At 54.4% G+C, this 16,767-nt stretch overlaps 2 protein-coding genes across 2 annotated transcripts; both read left to right on the forward strand.

Moving 5' to 3' along the window:
• Positions 1 to 2,288: 2,288 nt before the first annotated feature.
• LOC128626230 (cystatin-B-like) lies at positions 2,289 to 4,628 on the forward strand. The gene is made up of 3 exons (XM_053657538.1): positions 2,289 to 2,378; positions 3,728 to 3,829; positions 4,247 to 4,628. The coding sequence occupies exons 1-3, from the start codon at positions 2,298 to 2,300 to the stop codon at positions 4,373 to 4,375; spliced, it is 312 nt and encodes a 103-aa protein (XP_053513513.1). The 5' UTR covers positions 2,289 to 2,297; the 3' UTR covers positions 4,376 to 4,628.
• A 9,418-nt stretch (positions 4,629 to 14,046) lies between these two features.
• On the forward strand, positions 14,047 to 16,439 carry LOC119042587 (cystatin-B-like). The gene is made up of 3 exons (XM_037136334.2): positions 14,047 to 14,195; positions 15,538 to 15,639; positions 16,058 to 16,439. The coding sequence occupies exons 1-3, from the start codon at positions 14,115 to 14,117 to the stop codon at positions 16,184 to 16,186; spliced, it is 312 nt and encodes a 103-aa protein (XP_036992229.2). The 5' UTR covers positions 14,047 to 14,114; the 3' UTR covers positions 16,187 to 16,439.
• Positions 16,440 to 16,767: the final 328 nt, after the last annotated feature.

Consider the following 16,767-nt stretch of genomic DNA (forward strand, 5'->3'; position numbering starts at 1 on the left):
TGTTTATGCAGAATGGACTCAGCAGACTTTTTCTGTAAAGGACCACACGTCAGGGAACTCCAAGCCCAGGCTCCATGACCTGCTAGGCCACGAGGATGCAGGGCTCTGAGCTGTTTGGGCAAAAGGATACACAGCACACTCAGCACAGGAAAAAGGCACAGGGAGAGATCCCAGGGGACACCAGGAGGAAGTGTCCACCAACCTCTCCAGGTGGAGTCACAGAGGCCATGCTGAACTCCCCAACAAGGACCTGTGGCAACACGTGGGAGGGAACAAAATGGAGAGACATTCTTCTTGCACATCAGTGGGTGCAGGACAGTTAACATGGAACATGTACAGTGAATAGAGACGGTGTGTGGGCAGCAAGGTGACAGGCTTCCAGGTCATCCACCGTTGCCACTCTGATTATGTCCACAAAGGGCCTGGAAAAGGAAGCTACTCTGACTTTTTGAAGGTATGTTACCCTGGATGCATAAGAACAATGGGCAGGGCTTACTGAAGGTAAAGATTGACCTTTGCTAAGGAAGCATATGCCTATAACGTGATTACTCACCACCACCTGCCCAGCCAGGGATTCACATCAGATCACCCTGTGTGGATCCTTTCAGAAATTAATTTTTCGGGCCTGCCTTGTAGTCCCATGAGCTTGTTGGGTCTGCTATGTAGTCCCTTTTCTGTGCTACATTCATTCATTTACTTATATATGAATTGTTGGGGGGCTTTCCTTCCCTTCTCCCCAGGGTTCCACCACATCTGGCCTCCCATCCTTCCCTAAGGTCACACACCAGGCTCTTCTGTGGCAGGAACCTGAAACGCTTGCCTCCCCCCCACACCTGCTCATGGGCCACTCCCCCTGGGGCTCTGCAGTGGAGCCTCCAGGAGGCAGGACTGGGCCTGTCTGGCAGCCAGCACCTGAGTGGGGAGGTGCCCAGCCTCCCCTGGGTGAGGCCCTGGAGCGGGGGAAGAGGGTGCAGCTGGAGTCCACTCCCACCCAGCCTGAGGCACTCAGAGTCATCTCATCACTGGACTCCATGCTGCCTCCTCCATTCACCCATGTCAGCCCTTTGCTGTGTCCCTGGGTCACTCAGTGGTGACATCCAGAGTGGATGGCACAAGGGGGGCCGCTGGCTGGGCCTTGCAGACGAGGGGTACAGGGCCCTCCAATGCACTTGGGAAGAAGATCAGGCAGAAACCGATCCTAGACTCTAGGACGCCCTGGTGGCTCCTGTTCCTTTCCCTTGGCTACTCCTGGTGCCCACTGAGCACAGGCTTCTCTCTCTTCTGTCCTCTCTGGCTCTCTGGTTCAGCTCCCACTTGTCCCTGGGTCCCCCCCACCCAGGTAATCTGTTACCCATGTGGACAGGGCCACTCAAGGGCTTCTCCAGGGCCCACCCCCACCCCCATCCCTACCAACCCACCTATGGGGTGATCCCTGATCTCCTCTAAAAGCCAACCCACCCGGCTTAAAGCTATGATCCCAATTTACCCTGCAGGGCCATGCCCATCTCAGCACCAGAACAAACCCCCCCCCCTCCTGTGCGGAACCCATTTCCGCCCCACCTGGGGCCTAGGGAGCAAAGTGGACAAACACACAGTCCTTTTACATTGGTGGGTACAGAAGAGTTAGTGAGTCCCCTGCAGGGCCACACCCTTTCAAGCAGGGCTACCTCTCCTTTCCCTGCAGGGCTATGGTTGAGATAAAATTCCCCCTTCTTTCTGCCTAAGTTCTTTGACTGGTTTATTAAGTAACTTGAAATGGAACAGATAACAGGAGAAAAACAAATTTAATTTCATGCGTATGGAGCCCCTTAAAGATATGAGATCCAAAGGCTGTCTGGCAGCTCAGGTGTGTAACCATCCAGAGCTGAGGGCCCGATTCAGGTCTGGTAAGAGGAAAGCTAATCAATGGAAGATGGGAAGACGGGTGTTTGATAGTCAGACGTGTCAACCCGACTCTGTAGGTGAGTCTCAGGTTCAAAAAAAAAAAAAATATATATATATATATATTACATATATATGTGTTTTTATATACATATATTGCTCTCTCTCTGAACCAGGCTCCCTATCTAAATGCTTTCAGGTAATTAAGGGAAGAATGGAAGTGCCCCCGCCCCTCACCTGTTTTGCCCCACCCAACCTCTCCCACTAAGGAGCCCTCTCGTGGTCCTGCCTTCCCGTGGTCCGGCCCTCCCATCATGTGACCTGGTGGATTTAAGGCAGATGGTTGTACCCACCACCAGCTACACCTGCCCTGCACTGTTTCGTGATTGCTGTTTCCTTCTGCCCACTGATCCACCATGAGTTGTAAAGGGACGATGGCTGGTGGGGCCTCCGAAACCAAGCCCGCCACAGCTGAGATCCAGGCCATTGCTGACCAGGTAGGTGGGCTGGGTCCGACCGAGCCCAGGGTCCATCTGGTGCTGTCCGCAGCATGAAAGCTGCCACCAGGACGTGGAGATCGTGGCTGAAATGCCCACACTTTGGACATGGCCAGCGGGGCAAGGCTGGGACAGGGACAGAAGGGCCTCACCTTCTGGGAAGAGGTCAATAAAGCGCTCATAATGAGGGTCCTGGCATGTTGGCCCTCACGTGGTTAAGGAAAAAGCACAGACCAGGAGATAGAGCAGGTGGGGTGGAAGGTGACAGTCAGTGAACCTGGGGAAGGGTATCCTAACTTACAGTCCTTCTGTATGTTTGAAACTAACTCCAACTATGCATTTTCACAAAAAGAGAAACCAGGCACTGCTTGATTCCTGTGCCTCAGTTTTCTTATGTGTAAAGAGGGCATCACTAAGGTGCTTTCACACAAGGTTCTGGGGAAGGGGGAATGGTAGGGCCACAGGAAGGCTTGGGGAGAAGAAGAAAAGCAAAACAAACCTCTTTCTCCTGTAAGTCTCCTCCCCTGCTTTTCCCTCCTATAACCTGAGGGAATGCTACAAGCTCCTGTTCTTTACCCTGGTGGTTTAGACCATCTGACCATAGCACAGGCTGGTGAGTCAGTCCCATGAAACTAGAAGGAACAGAAATTTGCAGGGACTGCATGGTGAGCCAGCCAGCTCGGATGGAGGTGTCTTCCCCACACTGCTCACAGGGCCCACACTGCTCACAGAGCCCAGCTCTTCCTTACTGTTCTGCTTTCCCAAGGCTTCAGAAGGGTGGGACGGGCCTGCCCTGTTCCTACCTGACCCTCCCTCCCACCCTGAGCTGCCCTGAGTGCATTCTCCTTCCCATTCTCATCCCTGGGGTGGGCCCCTCCCTGAAGGTGCAGGGTGGCCACAGTGACTCATCAGCTTGTGGATGAGGGTGATCTCTCTTGGCTCCCAGCAACTAACCTGCTTCCTGTGGCTGCCTTGACTAAAATCCTCTAACCCTCTAGAACTAATAGCCACTACCGCCAAAGCCAACTGCTCCTGTGCCTACTAATTAATCTAGATAGCAGATTAGATTTTAAATGAAGAAAAAGTCCATTTAAAAACCAAGCCTGCTTTCTCCTTCCTCCATAAAGATGCCCAGTTACAAGAGGGCAAGATCCTGGGAGACAGGATTGAACCAAACATATGATTGATTCCTGTTTGAGGTTTAGGATTAGCATAAGCCTCTGCCCACAGGCAGGGCATCCTCAGATGTCATCTACAAATGCGGGAGCCTCAGACAGAAGCTCATGTGTCAGGCACTTACTCTTGCAAGAAGGAGGCCTCTGAGTTTCTCCTTCTGGCTCATTCCCCAGGTCAAGTGCCAGCTGGAGGAGAAGGAAAACAAGAAGTACACCATGTTTAAGGCTGTGGAGTACCAGAGCCAGGTGGTCGCTGGGACGAACTACTTCATCAAGGTGGAGTACCAGCTACATGGATGTACCTCCAAGACCTGAGTGGAGGAGGGGCGTGTAGGTGCTAGGACAGGGGTGTTAAAGGGGTCCTGTGGCAGTCCCCGGCTTCAGGGTATCTGTCCTCTTTAAAATGATGATGTGTGTGCACCCATGCAGGCCTTGGTGAAAAAGGGGACTGAGCCTTCAGGCAACTAAGAGCTCTCAAGGGGCAAACGTGGGGTGCCAAGGGTGCTGGTTGGGGCGATGGGCGTCTGCTATGTCCAAGGGAGGAAGATGGGAGTGTCACCAACTTAGGTGCAGATGCTGTAAGGGACTTGGCTTCCACACACCCAGGGGCTTTCTCACCCAGTCCAGGCGAGTCTGGGGACTTGAGGTCAGAGGCAGCACCTGCATCTCTTCCTCACTCGACTCTCTTTGCAGGTTCAAGTTGGAAACAATGACTTCGTACACCTTCGAGTGTATGAAAGTCTCCCACATGAAAACAAGCCCTTGGCCTTGCACAGCTACCAGACCAACAAGACCAGGCATGACAAGCTGGAGTATTTCTAGTTCTGGATTCTGGACTGAGCCCATTGTCCATGTGGTCTTCCACCCTCTTTGGCTACGTGTCTATAGACAAAAATGATCGATGTCACTACCCTGTGCCCCTTTCTTGGAGGGGCTGCTCTGCACCAAGCTCGTGTCTCTGCTTCTGCCTTTGAAATAGTGTGATTTTTCTTTAATCAATGGTCTAACTAAATTGTTTTCCAGGAGGGCTTACATTAGCTCTAAATACATATATTTTAAAGCCTTTGCAAATTTCCTCCTTTGTTGTGTTTTTTTTCTTCACCCGACATACAATTACTGCATAGAAATGTTTAGATATGTTTAGAAAGTTCTTTCATGACCACGCTCTGGCGCGAGCCGGCTGAAGACCCCCTCTACACATGAAGAGGAGATCCCAGAAAGGTTGCTCCAGGTCATAGCCAGTGGGGGGCAGGCCCAGGATTCTGGGAGTCTGTTCCCACCACAGCTCTGTACACTGTGGCCGGGACTCTGGGTCCTGGCTCCAGGGCATTGTTTGCCCATAAATAAAAGGGTTGGAGAGAAGCTAATTCTAGACCATTAGCTATAGATGTGGTCCTAGTCAATCAACAGACGTGAAGACATTGTAGGTACCACAGGGGCATGCAAACAAGATGGCAGCTGCCCCAAGCACTGTCAACCTAGAAGACTGTCCAGCTCATCCAGAGCTGAGCTGCAGGTGCTTGAGGCCAGAGCATCTTAAGAGCACATGTTTTAGCAGTGCTCTCTGTTCAGCAGGGGGCAGGGCCTGTCAGTGAGGTCAGCCCACTGGTTGGTTTGCCCTGTCAGTTTGTGTAAAGTAGAATTAGAAAGGTACCCCTGAGATACAGCACAGGATGGCAAACCACAGCCAGTTTGGGGGACCAACGCTGGGCTGTAGCTCTTCCATCTGCCCACCAGGCCCACCCAGCCCTTCCTCTGCCTGCCCAGGGCCCTGGCACTGACCTGTGGGGATGCCTTGCCCTTTGTGCTCCAGCCGACAGCTGCAGGGACCACCTTGGAACCTTGGTGCCCTGAGGTTCTGATAACTGAACTGGCTGCCAGTTAGTGCTTCATGCTAAGATGGTGATAGCTCCCTTTCCCTCTGTGTGCCCCCGGGGGTGCTGGCTCCCCCTTTCTGCATGCTTGTCCATGGCCCTTTCACTAAGCACTCCTCAAGTCACTGGTCAGTGCCATCTTTCCCCAGCACCAGGAAGACAGTGGTCTAGGAGCCCTCACACCCCAGAGTCACAAGTGGCATAGCTCCAGCTGCCCCGGTCCCCTGGGGATGAACTGAGAATTGGTCTCCAGGGGTGGGAGGGTGGATAGGACCTACTGAGCTAGGAGAGCCAGAGCTGTATAAAGGAACTAGATCCAGAAGCGGCAGTGACACGTGATCCATGACCACAGCTGGTCCTCAGAATGTGGCAGTGATGGGCCAGGAAAGGAGCCCCCCAACCCTGATCACTGGTAGGGTCTTGCAGGAGCCCAAGGGCCAGAGGCCCTCTGCCTGGAACACCCAGGGCAGCGTCCAGGATGGAGACTGGTGGTGTCGGGCGAGAGGCAACTAGGGCCACAGAGAGCAGGGTAGGCCCTTCTTTAAGAGGGGGACATTTAAGGGACAGCAGCAAATGCAGCTTGGTTAACACAGTGCAGGTACTGCACAGATAATCCCGTGGAGAAAAGAAATCCTCAGGCTTCGCCACAACTGCATGAAGACACTCATTTGGGGAGGACCGTGTGGGAACGGGGCAGCACACTCAGGCCTTCACAACACTGACCCGGGGACCAGCATCTCACGTTTACAGACACGTCCGCACGCTCACAGTGCACAGGGCTGGTTGCCACGGGGCCTGTGGAACCATCGCCTGAAGTTCACAGAGACCGAGCTCCTGACAGCCCAGACCCTGGGGCCACAGTCTTTGTTCTCAGGCTGCATTATACCCCAGGAAGCCTAAGACCCCAAGAAGGGCCAGGATAGTGTTGGCCAGGCTCCAATCCTGCACCTCAGTCCACCCATTGGTCCAGTTCTGCAATCATTAGTTGCAATGCCAACTCACATTCTCAATTAGTATTCAAAACACCACCAGGCCTACCTGGAGGTTAGGGAGTCTCTGCCGGTTCCTTACATGTTAACATCTACACCTCCCATCACCTAGACAAGGGTCACAGTGTCACCCCAGGGTGGCACTACCTGGAAGGTCTGGCCCTCTCTCTCTGGCTGACTTGCAGGCCAATGTCCCAGCCAGGGCAAGTGACCCAAGGCCTCAGGAAGGCGTCTCCTACAGAACGGGCTTCCTGTCTCACAAAGATGGAGACTTGCCCATTGTGGTGCGGGGCCAGGGAGGAGGGGAGGCTGCAGGTTGGGGTTTCATGTCACATGACCACTGGAAGCAGGGCTCAGAGGTGGGCGGGGAGCCTCACTGTGAGTGTGCGGCTCTGCTTGGCTCACACAGTGGGAAACCTTTTATTTTTTATCTTTAAAAGATTTTATTTATTCTTTAGAAAGAGGGGAAGGGAGGGAAAGAAACATCAATCTCGTCTGCCCCCTGTGCTGCCCACAGCTACCTGGAAGACTGCCACCTGCGTTGAGGTACGAGGATGCTGGCTCGGCCATCACCCTCCAGCTGGCTGGGCCTTCCACCCACAGAAGACAGATGAGCAGATGCCTGCTTCGCACAATTAACTGCCCCCTCTGGACCACAGACAACTCTGGTGAGGGGCTATGACTCAGGAACAATGATACTGCCAGGCACATAGTGGGTGCTTAGTAAGTGTTTCTGGGATAAATAAAGTACAAAAAATCAACATGGAAAGACCTCATGCTCCAAGGTCAGCCAGAGTCATGGCTCTGAGTCTCACAGTCAGACAGTCAGACCTGGAGCTCAGCAGGCACCAGGGAGTCCAACAGAACTCTGTCCCGGAACCTGGGGCCCAGGACCCCCTCTCAAACCGCCCCCAACCCACACTTGGCCTTCAGAGGCCCAGTAGCAAGGCCTCCTCTGGGCACCATGGTGCCCCTGCCTGGACCAGACAGAGCTGCTGCTGATGCCAAAGAAACTGGCGGGTCTGCACTTGCAGCAGGCTGACCCCCAGGGTACAGAGGAGAGGGTGATGCTGCCCAGATGACAGTGCATTTTTGCTTCCACTGGCAGATGACAGAGGGGGCACCCCAGGCAAGCTTTGCATGCACAGACTCAGAGCCCACACTCAGAATTTCTGGGGAGGCACGGACCCTGCCTCAGGTGACCCACAAAAACAGCTTTAGGGGAATCCATTTCCAGGTCCCGACCACCAAACTCCCCCTTCCTTGAGGGCACCCAACCAGACAGAGGCCTGGCTCCTGTCTCCTACCAGCCCCCTGCACCTGCAACTGCCCTTCCCACATTCAGAGATGGCAGGTCTCACCTGCCCGACATGTCTAGGAGGTTCACAGAGGACAGACAAGGCTGTGAGCCCACCAGGCGTCACACAGAACGACTTCATAAGATACCGCAAAGTACACGCAGCACAGAGGGTCAAAGAACCAGCCCTGAGTCCTGAGCTGGACTGTGGGACGAACAGGAGGGACACAGCACCCAGATTTACTCCTCAGCTCAGTGACTACATTTGAGGATGGGCTCAGAGGGACCGCTATGGTGGAAGAGGCTCCCGTAGCCGAGGCTGCAGCACTTTGGTCCTGAGAGAGAGCCCAGATTTCAGTGCTGGACTCCCTGGGCTGGGCCAGGCCAGCAGGAAACTTCACCAGTGGTGGCTCGCCTGAAAAGAACCCAAGGCTCAGGGCCTGCTGGGTCCTCCCAATGCCCCACAGTGCCTTCTCTGTCCCAGGGGATAAAGGGAAAGTTGAGGAATATCCCAGGTGGCTGTAGTGAGGACGGACGAGGGGTGGAAACTGTGTGGCTGACAAGGGACTGGCTCATGTGGCCCTAGGAGGGAGCCTGGGCAACCACGGTGCCTAGAGCTGCAGGGACTGTGTGAACTCACTGAAGTCAGTGTAGGTGAGTGAGCAAGGACAGGAGTGTGTGTGTGTGTGTGTGTGTGTGCGCAAGTGCACCCTTGGTATGGATCACAGTGTACGTGTGAGTGTGTAAGGGTGGGTGTGCATGTGTGCTCCTGCACAGAGATGCCAGGGAGCAGGGAGAAGGTGCCTGTGGAGCTGCCCCCCGGGGCAGGAGTGTGACCCCAGCCTCCTGAGTCAGTCTGAGGCGGGGCACAAAGCACCAACCTAGGCGGTGCTCCTGGGGGAGATAAGAACCCAGGGGCTCCATGTGCCCCCCTTTACCTCCCCCACCCCGCATCGCCCTGTGAGGTCAGCACCAGTCCCTGTTCTGTGGGGGTCAGGTTTGTGGACACCTGGTTCCCTGGCTGACTGGCCCCAGCAGGGTGCTGGTTGACTGTGGGGAAGGTGTCCGCACCCCAAGCTCCACTGTGGCCCTGCTGATGGAAACCCTCCCCCATCCTGCTTTCCACCTCCCCTTTCTCAGGACAGGGCAGGGCAGGGAGTGACAGGAGTGAAGGAAAGAGACTCCCTGCTGAGTAAGGCATGGTTTTTTCTTCCTCCTAATCCCCAAGCCTTCTCAGAAGGCTGCAGGGCATGGAGGGGAAAGGCGGGAAGGAGCTCAGTGCCAGGGCGGGTCGGGCAGGGGATTCATTGATCCGCTGGCTTCCCAGGGCGATCAGGTAGTCACTGCCCCTTGGGGAGGGCAGGTTGGAGCTGGTGATGACCACAGTTTCTGGGCCCATTGAATGGAGCACGTCCATCACCTGCCAGGCACAGTGAGCACATCAGCCACTCCTGAGTCACCTGTGAAGGTCCAGGCCTTCATTCGTGCCCCCCACCCTCTTACCCAGAACAGGCAGGCAGGGCCAGCACTCACACCCCTCATGCACTCTCACGGGGTCTGGCCTAATTGGGGAAGGAGTTGACAGAGAACCTGGAGCCGCCCCGGATCTGCCCTTGCCTGTCCAGGGACAGCTTTGCCCAGTGAGAGTTTTGCCAGGTGAAAGCCACTCTCCCCATTCTCTCTGGCTTGAAGTATGAAGGTACATATTCACCACCCCGATCTGTACACTATGGGTGCCCATATTCTGGATTGAGGTGCCAGCCAGACTGGGCCTACTGTCCTTCCTCATCTGGCCCCAAACAGAGCAAACTCCAAGCCACAACAGCTCCCAGCACAGGTCCACTCTGGGAAGCCACTCACTCACTCACTCATTCATTCAACAAACACCTGCTGCCATGTGCCCAGTAAGTTGCTGGGAGCTGGGAGCTTCTTGCCCTCCAGAGCACAATGCCTTGTGGCAGAATACCCACTGAGGACAAGTCAGGCCTTGGGAAAGTGCCAGCTGAACCAGAGCAGGGGGCCAGGCTTGGACACAGCTGGGGTGGGAAGTGGAAGGGCCCAGTGGCAGGCAATGGGCCCATTGTCAGCCTCCCACAGAACCAGCACCAGTGCCCTAAGCCACCAGGACCCCCACCACCGTACGGAAGGCTCCTACACGGGCCCTGAATCGTGCACACACATTCGGAAAATCTGGTGCCAGAGCACTAACGCGGTCTCCCAGTCTCAGACCCTTGGCCTAGGAGCCTGCTCACCCAAGGCCCAGTGTGGAAGCCTTGTCCCTCCCCTGTCAGCCCAGGGCTTCGGGCTGGGAGTCCTGCAGCAACCAGGGCCCGACCTCTCAGAAGGGCTGCAGGAGGGCCCACCTTCCTTGTGGGCTGTGTGGAAGGTGCCTGTGATGTTGCAGGGGCTGCCCTGTACTCTCCGGCCGAGTGTGGGCTCTCACAGGAGGGTTCCTCACCATGCACGTGCACACCCACAAACACACATGCACACGTAGGCAGGCCAGCTGCCCAGCACCAACTCTGGGGGTGGCACTGTGGAAGTAGAATATGTGAGTCTCCTGTCCTTCTCATAACCAGGGGTGCCTGTCCCCCTGGACTGTTTCTTTCCTGCCCCACAGTCATCTGGCTCGGGGACCCTCCCAGCAGGAGGGCTCCCTCCCTGACACTCTGTCCCGGCCACCCCAGTTAGCTCAGACAGGGGCTGCTGTGACAAGCAGAGCAGGGAGCAGGTTCACCAGACCTGACAGAGCACGAAGCTGCAAGGGACCAACCAGGTGGCCAAAGGGAAATTTGCAGTGCATCCCCCAGCCCTCCAGGCAGCCGACCAGAGTCTGGTATTATGGCCGCTGAGGGTGCCTGTCTCCCACCTCCATGAGCATGTGGCTGTCCCCTCCCCACTGTGATCAGCACCTCTAGTCCCTCACCAGGGCCTGGAAGGTCTCCTTACCGCTAAGGCTTCATCCTGGCTCTGGATCTTCTGGCCACTGACAGTCTGGCAGCTCTTCAAAGTTAAACACCAGCCTTGGCAGGTGCAGCTCAGTGGACTGAGCACCAGCCTGCAAACCAAAGGGTCATTGGTTCAACTCCCAGTCAGAGCATATGCTTGGTTTATGGGCCAGGTCCTAAGTAGGAGGCAGTCCAAAAACAACCACACATTGATGTTTCTTACTCTCCCTCCTTCCCTAAAATAAATCTTCAAAATTCTAAAAAGAAAACCAAAACTCAAACACGGCCACCACTCCTAGATCCTCGGCGAACAGCAGGCAAGCCCCCTCAGAACCCTGTGCTCACAGCAGTTTTAGTCCCAGGAACCAGGGTGGAGAGGCAGTAGGGGACAAGCCCCATGGACAAATAAACACATGGCCCATGCCCATGATGGAATGTCACACAGGCATGAAAGGAGTGGTTCTGACCCGTGTTGCAACGTGAACGCTGAACTCGTGCTCAGGGAAAGCGGCCAGACATGACCCCCCCCTTCGCTGCAGGACCCCAGTTGTTCTACAGTCCTGTCAGGGGACCTGAGACAGAAAGATGAGTGGTGACCAGGGCAGGGAGGACAACAGCTAAAAACATCTCCTGGGGTGAACGTGTTCTCGGTCGACTGCGGTGGCGGTCACACAGCTCCAAACACACCGAGAAGCACCGCCTGGTGGGCTCAAAGTGGGCGGGCTGCACGGCACGAGAGCCAGTTCTTGGGGAAGCGTTTTTAAAGATCCCACAGGGAGTGGAATCAACAGGGACTTCTGAACACAGGCTTCCTGAAGGACAGGGCTTGGTGGTCAAGTTCAACATCTGCCCCCGGTTTCAGAGAAGCATGGCCAGGTGGACGGACGCCTGCTGTCCTCCAACAGCAGCTGGCTGGCACCGGACTGGTCATGTCCGCCTGCCAGGAGCACCATGTGGTCACAGGGGGCTACAGCTCAGAGGTGAGGGGAGGGCTCTGGTCATGGACTGCAACCAGCCCTGATGGCTCCTGTACCCCGAGATTTCTATACTATGGCTCTTCCCTTCATGAGCAAAGGAATCTCACCAGAAAACAACACAATTGTGAGTCGCTGTAGAGTACAGTGCAGAATAATTGCTTATTTTCTTAGGTGTGTCCATATTGGTGTTTATGTTTATGCAGATTGGACTCAGCAGACTTTTTCTGTAAAGGACCACATGTCAGGGAACTCCAAGCCCAGGCTCCATGACCTGCTAGGCCCAGAGGATGCAGGGCTCTGAGCTGTTTGGGCAAAAGGATACACAGCACACTCAGCACAGGAAAAAGGCACAGGGAGAGATCCCAGGGGACACCGGGAGGAAGTGTCCACCATCCTCTCCAGGTGGAGTCACACAGGCCATGCTGAACTCCCCAGCAAGGACCTGTGACAACACGTGGGGGGAACAAAATGGAGAGACATTCTTCTTGCACATCAGTGGGTGCAGGACAGTTAACATGGAACATGTACAGTGAATAGAGACGGTGTGTGGGCAGCAAGGTGACAGGCTTCCAGGTCATCCACCGTTGCCACTCTGATTATGCCCACAAACGGCCTGGAAAAGGAAGCTACTCTGACTTTTTGAAGGTATGTTACCCTGGATGCATAAGAACCATGGGCAGGGCTTACTGAAGGTAAAGATTGACCTTTGCTAAGGAAGCATATGCCTATAACGTGATTACTCACCACCACCTGCCCAGCCAGGGATTCACGTCAGATCACCCTGTGTGGATCCTTTCAGAAATTAATTTTTCGGGCCTGCCTTGTAGTCCCATGAGCTTGTTGGGTCTGCTATATAGTCCCTTTTCTGTGCTACATTCATTCATTTACTTATATATGAATTGTTGGGGGGCTTTCCTTCCCTTCTCCCCAGGGTTCCACCACATCTGACCTCCCATCCTTCCCGAAGGTTACACACCAGGCTCTTCTGTGGCAGGAACCTGAAACGCTTGCCTCCCCCCACACCTGCTCATGGGCCACTCCCCTTGGGGCTCTGCAATGGAGCCTCCAGGAGGCAGGACTGGGCCTGTCTGGCAGCCAGCACCTGAGTGGGGAGGTGCCCAGCCTCCCCTGGGTGAGGCCCTGGAGCGGGGGAAGAGGGTGCAGCTGGAGTCCACTCCCACCCCAGCCTGAGGCACTCAGAGTCATCTCATCACTGGACTCCATGCTGCCTCCTCCATTCACCCATGTCAGCCCTTTGCTGTGTCCCTGGGTCACTCAGTGGTGACATCCAGAGTGGCTGGCACAAGAGGGGCCGCTGGCTGGGCCTTGCAGATGAGGGGTACAGGGCCGTCCAATGCACTTGGGAAGAAGATCAGGCAGAAACCGATCCTAGACTCTAGGACGCCCTGGTGGCTCCTGTCCCTTTCCCTTGGCTACTCCTGGTGCCCACTGAGCACAGGCTTCTCTCTCTTCTGTCCTCTCTGGCTCTCTGGTTCAGCTCCCACTTGTCCCTGGGTGTCCCCCCCACCCAGGTAATCTGTCCCACATGGCGCCAGGGCCACTCAAAGGCTTCTCCAGGGCCCACCCCCACCCCCATCCCTACCACCCCACCTGTGGGGTGATTCCCTGATCTCCTCTAAAAGCCCACCCACCCTGCTTAAAGCTATGATCCCAATTTACCCTGCAGGGCCATGCCCATCTCAGCACCAGAACAAACCCCCCCCCTCCTGTGCGGAACCCATTTCCGCCCCTCCTGGGGCCTAGGGAGCAAAGTGGACAAACACACAGTCCTTTTACATTGGTGGGTACAGAAGAGTTAGTGAGTCCCCTGCAGGGCCACACCCTTTCAAGCAGGGCTACCTCTCCTTTCCCTGCAGGGCTATGGTTGAGATAAAATTCCCCCTTCTTTCTGCCTAAGTTCTTTGACTGGTTTATTAAGTAACTTGAAATGGAACAGATAACAGGAGAAAAACAAATTTAATTTCATGCGTATGGAGCCCCTTAAAGATATGAGATCCAAAGGCTGTCTGGCAGCTCAGGTGTGTAACCATCCAGAGCTGAGGACCTGACTCAGGTCTGGTAAGAGGAAGGCCAATCAATGGAAGATGGGAAGACGGGTGTTTGATACTCAGATGTGTCTACCTGACTCTGTAGGTGAGTCTCAGGTTCAAAAAAAAAATATATATATATATATATATATATTACATATATGTGTGTTTTTATATACATATATTGCTCTCTCTCTGAACCAGGCTCCCTATCTAAATGCTTTCCGGTAATTAAGGGAAGAATGGAAGTGCCCCCGCCCCTCACCTGTTTTGCCCCACCCAACCTCTCCCACTAAGGAGCCCTCTCGTGGTCCTGCCTTCCCATCATGTGACCTGGTGGATTTAAGGCAGATGGTTGTACCCACCACCAGCTATACCTGCCCTGCACTGTTTCGTGATTGCTGTTTCCTTCTGCCCACTGACCCACCATGAGTTGTAAAGGGACGATGGCTGGTGGGGCCTCCGAAACCAAGCCCGCCACAGCTGAGATCCAGGCCATCGCTGACCAGGTAGGTGGGCTGGGTCCGACCGAGCCCAGGGTCCATCTGGTGCTGTCCGCAGCATGAAAGCTGCCACCAGGACGTGGAGATCATGGCTGAAATGCCCACACTTTGGACATGGCCAGCGGGGCAAGGCTGGGACAGGGACAAAAGGGCCTCGCCTTCTGGGAAGAGGTCAATAAAGCGCTCATAATGAGGGTCCTGGCATGTTGGCCCTCACGTGGTTAAGGAAAAAGCACAGACCAGGAGATAGAGCAGGTGGGGTGGAAGGTGACAGTCAGTGAACCTGGGGAAGGGTATCCTAACTTACAGTCCTTCTGTATGTTTGAAACTAACTCCAAATATGCATTTTCACAAAAAGAGAAACCAGGCACTGCTTGATTCCTGTGCCTCAGTTTTCTTATGTGTAAAGAGGGCATCACTAAGGTGCTTTCACACAAGGTTCTGGGGAAGGGGGAATGGTAGGGCCACAGGAAGGCTTGGGGAGAAGAAGAAAAGCAAAACAAACCTCTTTCTCCTGTAAGTCTCCTCCCCTGCTTTTCCCCCTATAACCTGAGGTAATGCTGAAAGCCCCTCATCTTGCCCTGGTGGTTTAGACCATCTGACCATAGCAGAGGCTGGTAGTCAGTCCCATGAGACCTGAACTGACAGGAATTTGCAGGGACTGCATGGTGAGCCAGCCAACTTGGACGGAGGTGTCTTCCCCACCCTGCTCACTGAGCCCACACTGCTCACAGAGCCCAGCTCTTCCTTACTGTTCTGCTTTCCCAAGGCTTCAGAAGGGTGGGACGGGCCTGCCCTGTTCCTACCTGACCCTCCCTCCCACCCTCCCTGAGTGCATTCTCCTTCCCATTCTCATCCCTGGGGTGGGCCCCTCCCTGAAGGTGCAGGGTGGCCACAGTGACTCATCAGCTTGTGGATGAGGGTGATCTCTCTTGGCTCCCAGCAACTAACCTGCTTCCTGTGGCTGCCCTGACTAAAATCCTCTAACCCTCTAGAACTAATAGCCACTACCGCCAAAGCCAACCTGCTCCTATGCCTACTAATTAATCTAGATAGCAGATTAGATTTTAAATGAAGAAAAAGTCCATTTAAAAACCAAGCCTGCTTTCTCCTTCCTCCATAAAGATGCTCAGTTACTAAGAGGGCAAGATCCTGGGAGACAGGATTGAACCAAACACATGATTGATTCCTGTTTGAGGTTTAGGATTAGCATAAGCCTCTGCCCACAGGCAGGGCATCCTCAGACGTCATCTACAAATGCGGGAGCCTCAGACAGAAGCTCACGTGTCAGGCACTTACTCTTGCAAGAAGGAGGCCTCTGAGTTTCTCCTTCTGGCTCATTCCCCAGGTCAAGTGCCAGCTGGAGGAGAAGGAGAACAAGAAGTACACCATGTTTAAGGCTGTGGAGTACCAGAGCCAGGTGGTCGCTGGGACGAACTACTTCATCAAGGTGGAGTACCAGCTACATGGATGTACCTCCAAGACCTGAGTGGAGGAGGGGCGTGTAGGTGCTAGGACAGGAGTGTTAAAGGGGGTCCTGTGGCAGTCCCCAGCTTCAGGGTATCTGTCCTCTCTAAAATGATGATGTGTGTGCACCCATGCAGGCCTTGGTGAAAAAGGGGACTGAGCCTTCAGGCAACTAAGGGCTCTCAAGGGGCAAACGTGGGGTGCCAAGGGTGCTGGTTGGGGCGATGGGCGTCTGCTATGTCCAAGGGAGGAAGATGGGAGTGTCACCAACTTAGGTGCGGATGCTGTAAAGGACTCGGCTTCCACACACCCAGGGGCTTTCTCACCCAGTCCAGGCGAGTCTGGGGACTTGAGGTCAGAGGCAGCACCTGCCTCTCTTCCTCACTCGACTCTCTTTGCAGGTTCAAGTTGGAAACAATGACTTCGTACACCTTCGAGTGTATGAAAGTCTCCCACATGAAAACAAGCCCTTGGCCTTGCACAGCTACCAGACCAACAAGACCAGGCATGACAAGCTGGAGTATTTCTAGTTCTGGATTCTGGACTGTGCCCATTGTCCATGTGGTCTTCCGCCCTCTTTGGCTACGTGTCTATAGACAAAAATGATCGATGTCACTACCCTGTGCCCCTTCCTTGGAGGGGCTGCTCTGCACCAAGGTCGTGTCTCTGCTTCTGCCTTTGAAATAGTGTGATTTTTCTTTAATCAATGGTCTAACTAAATTGTTTTCCAGGAGGGCTTACATTAGCTCTAAATACATATATTTTAAAGCTTTTGCAAATTTCCTCCTTTGTTGTGTTTTTTTCTTCACCTGAAATACAATTACTCCATAGAAGTGTTCAGATATGTTTAGAAAGTTCTTTCATGACCACGCTCTGGCGCGAGCCGGCTGCAGACCCCCTCTACACATGAAGAGGAGACCCCAGAGAGGTTGCTCCAGGTCATAGCCAGTGGGGGGCAGGCCCAGGATTCTGGGAGTCTGTTCCCACCACAGCTCTGTACACTGTGGCCGGGACTCTGGGTCCTGGCTCCAGGGCATTGTTTGCCCATAAATAAAAGGGTTGGAGAGAAGCTAATTCTAGACCATTAGCTATAGATGTGGTCCTAGTCACA

The sequence above is a fragment of the Artibeus jamaicensis genome, unplaced genomic scaffold, assembly GCF_021234435.1.
Source record: "Artibeus jamaicensis isolate MK-2021 breed Jamaican fruit bat unplaced genomic scaffold, CSHL_Jam_final scaffold_474, whole genome shotgun sequence".
NCBI lineage: Eukaryota > Metazoa > Chordata > Mammalia > Chiroptera > Phyllostomidae > Artibeus > Artibeus jamaicensis.

Excerpts from the sequence above, each read along its gene's own strand:
- LOC119042587 (XM_037136334.2), top strand. The coding sequence starts at position 14,115 with ATGAGTTGTAAAGGGACGATGGCTGGTGGGGCCTCCGAAACCAAGCCC. Across the intron at positions 14,196-15,537 it reads TCCAGGCCATCGCTGACCAG|GTCAAGTGCCAGCTGGAGGA; the intron begins GTAGGTGGGCTG and ends CTCATTCCCCAG. Across the intron at positions 15,640-16,057 it reads GGACGAACTACTTCATCAAG|GTTCAAGTTGGAAACAATGA; the intron begins GTGGAGTACCAG and ends CTCTCTTTGCAG.
- LOC128626230 (XM_053657538.1), top strand. The coding sequence starts at position 2,298 with ATGAGTTGTAAAGGGACGATGGCTGGTGGGGCCTCCGAAACCAAGCCC. Across the intron at positions 2,379-3,727 it reads TCCAGGCCATTGCTGACCAG|GTCAAGTGCCAGCTGGAGGA; the intron begins GTAGGTGGGCTG and ends CTCATTCCCCAG. Across the intron at positions 3,830-4,246 it reads GGACGAACTACTTCATCAAG|GTTCAAGTTGGAAACAATGA; the intron begins GTGGAGTACCAG and ends CTCTCTTTGCAG.